Consider the following 14145-nt stretch of genomic DNA (forward strand, 5'->3'; position numbering starts at 1 on the left):
AGTCTATAGTCTAGTCATAGTCTAGTCTATAGTCTAGTCTATAGTCTAGTCTATAGTCTAGTCTATAGTCTAGTCTAGTCAATAGTCTAGTCTATACTAGTATGCGTAGTCTGTTATTTAGCCTACAGAACAGTTAGTTTAGCACATTACAACCTAAAAATGCACTGTTTTTTTTATAAGTTAGTACTATTTAAAAATTTCAGTTTTCCATGCCTGATTTGAACTACCAAATTACAGTTGCTACTGTTGATAAACATTTATGTGTGTCCCTCAGTTAATTTGGCTAAATAAAACGATAATATTAGGCAGAGTTTCTTAAAGGTGATTGAAAAGTATTAGAATAGATATTCGTTCTGATCCCGAGGCGCAAAATAACATTTTAAATAAAACTCTTTTGTTTTTTTTTTTTTTTTTTTTTTTTTTATTTATATTTTATTCACTAAAATCAATTAATTAACTTACAAATTCATTTCTTTAGATATTTCATAATAATTATTTAAAAAATAAACTAAATTTATTTTTTTTAGTTTAGGCAAAAAAACCAAAATTAACTTAATTAATGCACGTTAAAATGATTTTTCTTTTAAAATAATTTAAAAATAACTTAAACGAAATTAAAAACTAAAATGAACTTTGCGCTTTATAATTAAAAAAATGTAATGAATGCTTAGGAAAGGGCTTAAGGAATTGAGGACAAGGTAAGGGTGTTTAAAAGGATTTGTTTTATATTTCTAGTGTTTTTTTTGCAATGTTAAATATTAATGAAATTATGACATAAAAATTAAATCATGAATTAATTATAAAAAAAAAAGAGAAAAAAAAAAAAAAATACCTAAAAGAAATGACTTTTTTGTTTGATTGTTTTAAATTATATTTATGCATTAATAATAAAACTAAAAATATGTTTTTAATAATAATAATTAAATATGAATTTAAATTAAAAATATGAATGATAATTATAAAATTAAAAATAATAAAGAAACTTTTATTCAATTCAGTCTAAATGATTAAATATGACAAATAAAATAAAGCTTTTATGCCGTAGCTAATAAAAATGAAAACAAAATCAAAATTATGAATTTAAAAAAACTAAAATTTTGAATAATAGTTATAATAATAATTTCCTAAAACAAAAATGTTAAGCGAAAAAAAATTAATAATAGAAATCAATGATTACATAATGACAACTTATAACTGATAATTCTTTTGTTCAATTGGAAAGCGATTATCGTTTATGAGTTGTAATTTTGCAAACTTTGAAATGTTTAGTTTGAGACTAAAGAAATGTTAAAGACGATTTTTAGGAGTTTTTGTTGTTGTTGTGTTTTTTTTTATAATAAGAGAATTAATAGAAAAGCTTTAGAGTCAAGTAACAATTGTGGTGTTGAAAAAAGCTTTTAGCTTTAAATTTGAACAGATTTCCTTGAAAGCTTTTCTTATAAAAAAGCTTTTACTGATCAGAACATTCAAAACTTTAATCTATGTAAAAACTCAAAAGTCCTCTGTAACTTGACTCTCTGTCTTAAACCATGTGTGGCACACTTGACACAATATCCTTTTAAAGATTATTTTGCTCTCTTAAGCTTTTTATTAAAATTTCTTTAAATAAATATATTTTATGTATGTATGTGTATATGAATTTATTGCATATGGGGAGCCCAGCTTTTATTGATTACTTTGTTTTCTTTAAATATCTGTCTCGATGTTTTTCTTATTTTTTCTTAAAACTCTTTAGTGCTTAAAATATTGCAACAATGATTATAATAATCACATAATGACATCTCATAACTGATTTTTTTTATATTAAAAATACCAGTTCTCATTGGGTGATTATAAAACTTGTAAATTTCTCATTAGTTTTTTAGTGTTTCTCTCACTTTAAACTTAAACTATAAATAAAAGTTGCTAAATGTAACAATGTTTTCTTTCTTTTCATAGGGAGCTTTTAAGCTTAATTTAAATATAAAATCATTATTAAAACATTTAAAATACAGTCTCTAAAAAAATTCTAATTAATTTATCGTTTCTTTAGTTTAGTATAAATTGTTTTAATAAATCTTTTCTGTATTTACAGTTGCTTTTAAAAAAATGTTTAATGAAATTTAATTAAATTAAAAATACTCATAAACGGCTTTCTCCTTTCTCTCTCTATTGGGCTTTTTCTGTTTGAGTTGAGCTTTTTGTTTTCTTTACTAAAGTTTTATTAATGTAAATCATCATGAAATTGTTTATCTTTGTTCGGGTTGTACCTTAACCGATATATATTATTTTTAGATGATTTATCGGATTTGTGGGTGAATCATTTGCACTTTCATCTAATTTCAAACTTTCTACATCTAGTTTTGGATCATCTTGGGGTCCATTACCCGAGGCATCTTGCATCTCATCTATATCTATGTCTGCTGTTGCTTTATTTGGCCTAGCCGTAGTAGGTTCTCTTTCTTTCTGCTGTTTGGCCAATTTAAGTTCACCCGATCCCGAACCCATTTCAAATTCCATTTGTTGTCTGGTTTCTGCAGATTCTAAAGATATCATCTATTTTCATGGTTTTAGTCATCTCTTTATCCATTTTAAAATCAGTTGTATTGGTAATACGAGTCTCTTCGGAGGAATCTTCGGCAGAGTACATAAATTGTATTACCTCTGATGATTTGGTTTTCTCATAGTTTTCCGTGGACTGTTGTAAATCTCCACTACCTTCGGTGGTGGAAACGGGCATTATATTTACTAATTCATCTAACAACATGCCACTACCACTGCCGCTACCACTACCATACGTATGATCATCTAAATGTTTAGTACTTTTAAAGGCCTCATAAGTGGCGGCTATACCATGACTTCCTCCTATACTTCTGGGCTCATCGCCTACATCATCGGAATCATTAATTTGAAAATTATTGTCTCTTAACTGAAATCATCTTCTGGTAGAGAAGGATATGCTGGATTACTTTCTACGGGTATGGCGGAGTCTTCATCGTCTAAATGTTGGTTTATAGCCGATTCGGTAGTTGATTTGGTGTAATATTGTTCTTGTTTAGAGGGTCCCTCTGTGGTGGGATCTTCTTTATTTGTATCCAAATTGTTGTTGGTGTCTACAGGACTTATAGAACTGGCTGATAGATCATCAAAGGGTGAACCTGAAGAGATTAAAAAAATATGTTACTTTATTCTATCTATCTATCTATCTATCTATCTATCTATCTATCTATCTATCTATCTATCTATCTATCTATCTATCTATCTATCTATCTATCTATCTATCTATCTATCTATCTATCTATCTATCTATCTATCTATCTATCTATCTATCTATCTATCTATCTATCTATCTATCTATCTATCTATCTATCTATCTATCTATCTATCTATCTATCTATCTATCTATCTATCTATCTATCTATCTATCTATCTATCTATCTATCTATCTATCTATCTATCTATCTATCTATCTATCTATCTATCTATCTATCTATCTATCTATCTATCTATCTATCTATCTATCTATCTATCTATCTATCTATCTATCTATCTATCTATCTATCTATCTATCTATCTATCTATCTATCTATCTATCTATCTATCTATCTATCTATCTATCTATCTATCTATCTATCTATCTATCTATCTATCTATCTATCTATCTATCTATCTATCTATCTATCTATCTATCTATCTATCTATCTATCTATCTATCTATCTATCTATCTATCTATCTATCTATCTATCTATCTATCTATCTATCTATCTATCTATCTATCTATCTATCTATCTATCTATCTATCTATCTATCTATCTATCTTCTATCTATCTATCTATCTATCTATCTATCTATCTATCTATCTATCTATCTATCTATCTATCTATCTATCTATCTATCTATCTATCTATCTATCTATCTATCTATCTATCTATCTATCTATCTATCTATCTATCTATCTATCTATCTATCTATCTATCTATCTATCTATCTATCTATCTATCTATCTATCTATCTATCTATCTATCTATCTATCTATCTATCTATCTATCTATCATCTATCTATCTATCTATCTATCTATCTATCTATCTATCTATCTATCTATCTATCTATCTATCTATCTATCTATCTATCTATCTATCTATCTATCTATCTATCTATCTATCTATCTATCTATCTATCATCTATCTATCTATCTATCTATCTATCTATCTATCTCTCTATCTATCTATCTATCTATCTATCTATCTATCTATCTCTATCTATCTATCTATCTATCTATCTATCTATCTATCTATCTATCTATCTATCTATCTATCTATATCTATCTATCTATCTATCTATCTATCTATCTATCTATCTATCTATCTATCTATCTATCTATCTATCTATCTATCTATCTATCTATCTATCTATCTATCTATCTATCTATCTATCTACCTAACTATTTAAAATTATAACTGATAGACTATCACACACCACCACTTTATATTTTACTTACTTTCCGTTGTTGAGACTCCCTTTAACGCTAAATAATTCTCCGATGTTGAGGTCAATCTAGGACCATCTGTGGTCAAATAATGTGATAAATGTTATCACTACCCGCTGTATCAGGATCTAGTTCAGCCGAAGATTGTTGCAGGGCGGTATTAAAAGTATTCTGTTGGCCTTGGGAAGACTGACTATATATCAACTCTGAATTAGGATATTCACCACTACCAAACCATCAAAAATTTGCGAACCCGAACCAGCGGCTACACCTTCTGTGGTAATAAAGTACTCACGTTTAATATTCACTTTACTGGGATCTTCGGGTAAACCTTGGGTGCTAAAAACCGATAGTGCAGGTACAGGATCTTCTACTTCTAGACTAGAATCCGAGGGAGCAAATGTTGAACTTAAAGCAGCCGAAGCTAAAACTGTTGCGGGATATGCAACAGAAGCGCTGAGTTTTAAAGTGTCACCACTATTAAGACCCACTTTGGGCGAGACTACACACATTTCTATGTTGGTTGTTGTCTCCACTACCAGTGAATTCAAAGCTTTCTGCTGTGTGTTGGTTATGGTCTTGGCTGCTTAAAGCCGTGTTAACATTTATAGCATCTATATGAGGTGTTGGTGTTGTGGAAACGGCATAAATTGTTGTGGATAATGTTGGTGGTGGTATTGTTGTAGTAGTTGTTGTGGTTGTTGTACTGGGGGTTGACGTTGTAGTAGTTGTAGTAGTGGTGGATGTTGTTGATGGCTTTAGCATTTGATGAATGGGTATGGCTTTATTGTCATCCGTAATACGAATTTCAATTGGTTTTGTGATCTCTTTTATTGTTATTTTTGGATTATTTTCGGCTTGATGAATTTCCGGTTTGGAAGTGGTTGAAGTCGTGGCTAGAGTTTTATTGGTCGTTGATTCAGAAGTGGCAACTGTAAAGGGGAAAGGGAAATAATGTTTTTTGAATTTGGGTTTATTTTTGGAAAAACCTAAATGTTTTTTTTTTCTTTTTTGAAGATTCCTTAGTTATAATAGCTCTTATTGCGGTTTTAATAAAAAAACGCAATTTTGTAATTCTAACCACTAGCAGGTTTAAATTGAAAACAGCAAAAAAAAAACATAAATTCACAAAAACTAAAACAAATTATATTTTTATTATACATAAAAAACTTACCTGGACAATTATCATATTCTGGACAACAAACACCTGGTATATATTTGGGCGTACAATCATCACGATGGAAACAAGTAACAGAACTGCATAAATTTCTCCTCCTAAATAAGGAAAATTAAATGAAAATAAGAAAAAAAATCTAACAAAAAACTGCATTTAATAACCAAAGGCCATGTGTTTTAGGACAGACTATACAAGTTACAGACAGACACCTACAACACTGCCTCTGGCAACAACAACAATAAGGACTAGTACTAGTGGGTACCCAGAAAATTTAACAAAATAAAACCTACTGTTTTGAGTGAAACTTTTACACTTTACCTTGACAGTAGCAAACGGTGCATGGTGTCTCCGGATCTACTAACTTATCACCATTTAAATAAGTTTTACCATCCTTTTGGCAATCTGTAAGCAAAAAAAAGAGAGATGGAACAAAATAGAGTGAAAGAAGGGTGTTATTACGGAAACAAAATAGAATTTACTAAGAATATTTTAAAATGTTTAAACAAATATTTGCATTGCTAAAACAAAAGTTATGAACTATGTATATAATATGTGCAACCATAACGAGACCATAATTCAGGTGATACTTTTTTTTACCGTTATGTCCATATAGAAAAATATTAGGGTGTTTCTTTTCTCTAGACTATAGATAAGACGTGACTAGATTATAGAATGAAATATAATCTACACTGTAGACTAGACTATTGACAGACTACAGACTAGACTATAGACAGACTATAGACTAGACTATAGACTAGACTATAGACTAGACTATAGACTGGACTATAGACTAGACTATAGACTAGACTATAGACTAGACTATAGACTAGGCTATAGACTAGACTATAGACTAGACTATAGACTAGACTATAGACTAGACTATAGACTAGACTATAGACTAGACTATAGACTAGACTATAGACTAGACTATAGACTAGACTATAGACTAGACTATAGACTAGACTATAGACTAGACTATAGACTAGACTATAGACTAGACTATAGACTAGACTATAGACTAGACTATAGACTAGACTATAGACTAGACTATAGACTAGACTATAGACTAGACTATAGACTAGACTATAGACTAGACTATAGACTAGACTATAGACTAGACTATAGACTAGACTATAGACTAGACTAGACTAGACTATAGACTAGACTATAGACTAACTATAGACTAGACTATAGACTAGACTATAGACTAGACTATAGACTAGACTATAGACTAGACTATAGACTAACTATAGACTAGACTATAGACTAGACTATAGACTAGACTAGACTAGACTATAGACTAGACTACTATATACTAGACTATAGACTAGACTATAGACTAGACTATAGACTAGACTATAGACTAGACTATAGACTACTAACTAGACTATAGACTAGACTATAGACTAACTATACTAGACTATAGACTAGACTATAGACTAGACTATAGACTAGACTATAGACTAGACTATAGAGACTATAGACTAGACTATAGACTAGACTATAGACTAGACTATAGACTAGACTATAGACTAGACTATAGACTAGACTATAGACTAGACTATAGACTAGACTATAGACTAGACTATAGACTATTCTATAGTCTAGTCTATAGTCTAGTCTATAGTCTAGTCTATAGTCTAGTCTATAGTCTAGTCTATAGTCTAGTCTATATCTAGTCTATAGTCTAGTCTAGTCTAGTCTATAGTCCTATCTATAGTCTAGTCTATAGCTAGTCTATAGTCTAGTCTATAGTCTAGTCTATAGTCTATCTATAGTCTAGTCTATAGTCTAGTCTATAGTCTAGTCTATAGTCTAGTCTATAGTCTAGTCTAAGTCTAGTCTATAGTCTAGTCTATAGTCTAGTCTATCGTCTAGTCTATAGTCTAGTCTATAGTCTAGTCTATAGTCTAGTCTATAGTCTAGTCTATAGTCTATCTAGTCTAGTCTATAGTCTAGTCTATAGTCTAGTCTATAGTCTAGTCTATAGTCTCTATAGTCTAGTCTATAGTCTAGTCTATAGTCTAGTCTATAGTCTAGTCTATGTCTAGTCTATAGTCTAGTCTATAGTCTAGTCTATAGTCTAGGTCTATAGTCTGCTATAGTCTAGTCTATGTCTAGTCTATAGTCTATCTATAGTCCTAGTCTATAGTCTAGTCTATAGTCTAGTCTATAGTCTAGTCTATATCTAGTCTATAGTCTAGTCTAGTCTAGTCTATAGTCTAGTCTATAGTCTAGTCTATAGTCTAGTCTATAGTCTATTCTATAGTCTAGTCTATAGTCTAGTCTATAGTCTAGTCTATAGTCTAGTCATAGTCTAGTCTATAGTCTATCTATAGTCTAGTCTATCTCTAGTCTATAGTCTAGTCTATAGTCTAGTCTATAGTCTAGTCTATAGTCTAGTCTATAGTCTAGTCTATAGTCTAGTCTAGTCTAGTCTATAGTCTAGTCTATAGTCCTAGTCCTATAGTCTAGTCTATAGTCAGTCTATAGTCTAGTCTATAGTCTAGTCTATAGTCCGTCTATAGTCCTAGTCTATAGTCTATCTAGTCTAGTCTATTCTGTCTATAGTCTATCTGTAGTCTGTCAATAGTCTAGTCTACAGTGTAGATTATATTTCATTCTATAATCTAGTCACGTCTTATCTATAGTCTAGAGAAAAGAAACACCCTAATATTTTTCTATATGGACATAACGGTAAAAAAAAGTATCACCTGAATTATGGTCTCTGTTATGGTTGCACATATTATATACATATAGTTCATAACTTTTGTTTTAGCAATGCAAATATTTGTTTAAACTTTTAAAATATTCTTAGTAAATTCTATTTTGTTTCCGTAATAACACCCTTCTTTCACTCTATTTTGTTTCCATCTCTCTTTTTTTTGCTTACAGATTGCCAAAAGGATGGTAAAACTTATTTAAATGGTGATAAGTTAGTAGATCCGGAGACACCATGCACCGTTGCTACTGTCAAGGTAAAGTGTAAAAGTTTCACTCAAAACAGTAGGTTTTATTTTGTTAAATTTTCTGGGTACCCACTAGTACTAGTCCTTATTGTTGTTGTTGCCAGAGGCAGTGTTGTAGGTGTCTGTCTGTAACTTGTATAGTCTGTCCTAAAACACATGGCCTTTGGTTTATTAAATGCAGTTTTTTGTTAGATATTTTTTTTCTTATTTTCATTTAATTTTCCTTATTTAGGAGGAGAAATTTTATGCAGTTCTGTTACTTGTTTCCATCGTGATGATGTACGCCCAAATATATACCAGGTGTTTGTTGTCCAGAATATATAATTGTCCAGGTAAGTTTTTTTATGTATAATAACCAATATAATTTGTTTTTTAGTTTTTTGTGAATTTATGTTTTTTTTTTTGCTGTTTTCAATTTAAACCTGCTAGTGGTTAGAATTTACAAAAATTGCGTTTTTTTATTAAAACCGCAATAAGAGCTATTATAACTAAGGAATCTTCAAAAAAGAAAACAAAAACATTTAGGTTTTTCCAAAAATAAACCCAAATTCAAAATAACATTATTTCCCTTTCCCCTTTACAGTTGCCCACTTCTGAATCAACGACCAATAAAACTCTAGCCACGACTTCAACCACTTCCAAACCGGAAATTCATCAAGCCGAAAATAATCCAAAAATACAATAAAAGAGATCACAAAACCAATTGAAATTCGTATTACGGATGACAATAAAGCCATACCCATTCATCAAATGCTAAAGCCATCAACAACATCCACCACTACTACAACTACTACAACGTCACCCCCAGTACAACAACCACAACAACTACTACAACAATACCACCACCAACATTATCCACAACAATTTATGCCGTTTCCACAACACCACACCTCATATAGATGCTATAAATGTTAACACGGCTTTAAGCAGCCAAGACCATAACCAACACACAGCAGAAAGCTTTGAATTCACTGGTAGTGGAGACAACAACCAACATAGAAATGGTGTAGTCTCGCCCAAAGTGGGTCTTAATAGTGGTGACACTTTAAAACTCAGCGCTTCTGTTGCATATCCCGCAACAGTTTTAGCTTCGGCTGCTTTAAGTTCAACATTTGCTCCCTCGGATTCTAGTCTAGAAGTAGAAGATCCTGTACCTGCACTATCGGTTTTTAGCACCCAAGGTTTACCCGAAGATCCCAGTAAAGTGAATATTAAACGTGAGTACTTTATTACCACAGAAGGTGTAGCCGCTGGTTCGGGTTCGCAAATTTTGATGGTTTTGGTAGTGGTGAATATCCTAATTCAGAGTTGATATATAGTCAGTCTTCCCAAGGCCAACAGAATACTTTAATACCGCCCTGCAACAATCTTCGGCTGAACTAGATCCTGATACAGCGGGTAGTGATAACATTTATCACATTATTTTGACCACAGATGGTCCTAGATTGACCTCAACATCGGAGAATTATTTAGCGTTAAGGGAGTCTCAACAACGGAAAGTAAGTAAAATATAAAGTGGTGGTGTGATAGTCTATCAGTTATAATTTTAAATAGTTAGGTAGATAGATAGATAGATCGCTAGATAGATAGATCGATAGATAGATAGATAGATAGATAGATAGATCGATAGATAGATCGCTAGATAGATCGATCGATCGATCATCTCGATAGATCGCTAGATCGATCGCTATCAGATCGCTCGATAGATAGCTCGCTCTCTCGCGCCTATAGCTCGCTCGCTCGCTCGATCGCTCGCTCGCTCGCTCTATCGCTCGCTCGCTCGCTCGCTCGCCGCTGCTCGCTCGTCTTCGCTCGCTCGCTCGCTCGCTCGCTCGCTCGCTCTCTCGCTCGCTCGCTCGCTCGCTCGCTCGCTCGCTAGCTCGCTCGTCGCTCGCTCGCTCGCTCGCTCGCTCGCTCGCTCGCTCGCTCGCTCGCTCGCTCGCTCGCTCGCTCGCTCGCTCGCTCGCTCTCGCTCGCTCGCTCGCTCGCTCGCTCGCTCGCTCGCTCGCTCGCTCCTCGCTCGCTCGCTCGCTCGCTCGCTCGCTCGCTCGCTCGCTCGCTCGCTCGCTCGCTCGCTCGCTCGCTCGCTCGCTCGCTCGCTCGCTCGCTCGCTCGCTCGCTCGCTCGCTCGCTCGCTCGCTCGCTCGCTCGCTCGCTCGCTCGCTCGCTCGCTCGCTCGCTCGCTCGCTCGCTCGCTCGCTCGCTCGCTCGCTCGCTCGCTCGCTCGCTCGCTCGCTCGCTCTCTCGCTCGCTCGCTCGCTCGCTCGCTCGCTCGCTCGCTCGCTCGCTCGCTCGCTCGCTCGCTCGCTCGCTCGCTCGCTCGCTCGCTCGCTCGCTCGCTCGCTCGCTCGCTCGCTCCTCGCTCGCTCGCTCGCTCGCTCGCTCGCTCGCTCTCTCGCTCGCTCGCTCGCTCGCTCGCTCTCTCGCTCGCTCGCTCGCTCGCTCGCTCGCTCGCTCGCTCGCTCGCTCGCTCGCTCGCTCGCTCGCTCGCTCGCTCGCTCGCTCGCTCGCTCTCTCGCTCGCTCGCTCGCTCCTGCTCGCTCGCTCGCTCGCTCGCTCGCTCGCTCGCTCGCTCGCTCGCTCGCTCGCTCGCTCGCTCGCTCGCTCGCTCGCTCGCTGCTCGCTCGCTCGCTCGCTCGCTCGCTCTCTCGCTCGCTCGCTCGCTCGCTCGCTCGCTCGCTCGCTCGCTCGCTCTCTCGCTCGCTCGCTCGCTCGCTCGCTCGCTCTCGCTCTCGCTCGCTCGCTCGCTCGCTCGCTCGCTCGCTCGCTCGCTCGCCTCCCGTCCCCTCTTTTTTTCCTCTCTTCCGGTTCCCCCTTTGCTGCTCTCTCCGCCCGTTCTCTCCGTCCTGTCGCCCCCCCCCCCCTTTGGATACAAATAAAGAAGATCCCCCACAGAGGGACCCTCTAAACAAGAACAATATTACACCAAATCAACTACCGAATCGGCTATAAACCAACATTTAGACGATGAAGACTCCGCCATACCCGTAGAAAGTAATCCAGCATATCCTTCTCTACCAGAAGATGATTTCAGTTTAAGAGACAATAATTTTCAAATTAATGATTCCGATGATGTAGGCGATGAGCCCAGAAGTATAGGAGGAAGTCATGGTATAGCCGCCACTTATGAGGCCTTTAAAAGTACTAAACATTTAGATGATCATACGTATGGTAGTGGTAGCGGCAGTGGTAGTGGCATGTTGTTAGATGAATTAGTAAATATAATGCCCGTTTCCACCACCGAAGGTAGTGGAGATTTACAACAGTCCACGGAAAACTATGAGAAAACCAAATCATCAGAGGTAATACAATTTATGTACTCTGCCGAAGATTCCTCCGAAGAGACTCGTATTACCAATACAACTGATTTTAAAATGGATAAAGAGATGACTAAAACCATGAAAATAGATGATACTTCTTTAGAATCTGCAGAAACCAGACAACAAATGGAATTTGAAATGGGTTCGGGATCGGGTGAACTTAAATTGGCCAAACAGCAGAAAGAAAGAGAACCTACTACGGCTAGGCCAAATAAAGCAACAGCAGACATAGATATAGATGAGATGCAAGATGCCTCGGGTAATGGACCCCAAGATGATCCAAAACTAGATGTAGAAAGTTTGAAATTAGATGAAAGTGCAAATGATTCACCCACAAATCCCGATAAATCATCTAAAAATAATATATTATCGGTTAAGGTACAACCCGAACAAGATAAACAATTTCATGATGATTTACATTAATAAAACTTTAGTAAAGAAAACAAAAAGCTCAACTCAAACAGAAAAAGCCCAATAGAGAGAGAAAGGAGAAAGCCGTTTATGAGTATTTTTTAATTTAATTAAATTTCATTAAACATTTTTTTTAAAAGCAACTGTAAATACAGAAAAGATTTATTAAAACAATTTATACTAAACTAAAGAAACGATAAATTAATTAGAATTTTTTTAGAGACTGTATTTTAAATGTTTTAATAATGATTTTATATTTAAATTAAGCTTAAAAGCTCCCTATGAAAAGAAAGAAAACATTGTTACATTTAGCAACTTTTATTTATAGTTTAAGTTTAAAGTGAGAGCAAACACTAAAAACTAATGAGAAATTTACAAGTTTTATAATCACCCAATGAGAACTGGTATTTTTAATATAAAAAAAATCAGTTATGAGATGTCATTATGTGATTATTATAATCATTGTTGCAATATTTTAAGCACTAAAGAGTTTTAAGAAAAAATAAGAAAAACATCGAGACAGATATTTAAAAGAAAACAAAGTAATCAATAAAAGCTGGGCTCCCCATATGCAATAAATTCATATACACATACATACATAAATATATATTTATTTAAAGAAATTTTAATAAAAAGCTTTAAGAGAGCAAAATAATCTTTAAAAGGATATTGTGTCAAGTGTGCCACACATGGTTTAAGACAGAGAGTCAAGTTACAGAGGACTTTTGAGTTTTTACATAGATTAAAGTTTTGAATGTTCTGATCAGTAAAAGCTTTTTTTATAAGAAAAGCTTTCAAGGAAATCTGTTCAAATATTAAAGCTAAAAGCTTTTTTTCAACACCACAATTGTTACTTGACTCTAAAGCTTTTCTATTAATTCTCTTATTATAAAAAAAAACACAACAACAACAAAAACTCCTAAAAATCGTCTTTAACATTTCTTTAGTCTCAAACTAAACATTTCAAAGTTTGCAAAATTACAACTCATAAACGATAATCGCTTTTCCAATTGAACAAAAGAATTATCAGTTATAAGTTGTCATTATGTAATCATTGATTTCTATTATTTAATTTTTTTTTCGCTTTAACATTTTTGTTTTAGGAAATTATTATTATAACTATTATTCAAAATTTTAGTTTTTTTAAATTCATAATTTTGATTTTTGTTTTCATTTTTATTAGCTACGGCATAAAAGCTTTTATTTTATTTGTCATATTTAATCATTTAGACTGAATTGAATAAAAGTTTCTTTATTATTTTTAATTTTATAATTATCATTCATATTTTTTAATTTAAATTCATATTTAATTATTATTATTAAAAACATATTTTTAGTTTTATTATTAATGCATAAATATAATTTAAAACAATCAAACAAAAAAGTCATTTCTTTTAGGTATTTTTTTTTTTTTTTTCTCTTTTTTAGTTTATAATTAATTCATTGATTTAATTTTTATGTCATAATTTCATTAATATTTAACATTGCAAAAAAAACACTAGAAATATAAAACAAATCCTTTTAAACACCCTTACCTTGTCCTCAATTCCTTAAGCCCTTTCCTAAGCATTCATTACATTTTTTTTAATTATAAAGCGCAAAGTTCATTTTAGTTTTTAATTTCGTTTAAGTTATTTTTAAATTATTTTAAAAAGAAAAATCATTTTAACGTGCATTAATTAAGTTAATTTTGGTTTTTTTTGCCTAAACTAAAAAAAATAAATTTAGTTTATTTTTTAAATAATTATTATGAAATATCTAAAGAAATGAATTTGTAAGTTAATTAATTGATTTTAGTGAA

The 14145-nt window shown here is 33.6% G+C and overlaps 1 protein-coding gene and 1 pseudogene across 1 annotated transcript; one reads left to right on the forward strand and one right to left on the reverse strand.

The window, feature by feature from the left end:
• Window positions 1–2249: 2249 nt before the first annotated feature.
• Window positions 2250–6047, reverse strand: LOC119615050 (location of vulva defective 1-like; the record flags this gene model as incomplete). Its single annotated transcript, XM_037971133.1, is given in 10 exon segments — window positions 2250–2298; window positions 2301–2535; window positions 2537–2907; window positions 2910–3137; window positions 4480–4557; window positions 4560–4700; window positions 4703–4969; window positions 5004–5399; window positions 5642–5742; window positions 5963–6047. Coding segments are annotated over 10 exon segments (1889 nt in total), but the record flags the coding sequence as incomplete, so codon positions are not given.
• Window positions 6048–6316: 269 nt separating this feature from the next.
• On the forward strand, window positions 6317–14145 carry LOC119615053 (annotated as a pseudogene).

This window comes from Lucilia sericata, unplaced genomic scaffold (genome assembly GCF_015586225.1).
Source record: "Lucilia sericata isolate MDLA Ls3-8-SP2 unplaced genomic scaffold, ASM1558622v1 Contig003945F_arrow, whole genome shotgun sequence".
Lineage (NCBI taxonomy): Eukaryota > Metazoa > Arthropoda > Insecta > Diptera > Calliphoridae > Lucilia > Lucilia sericata.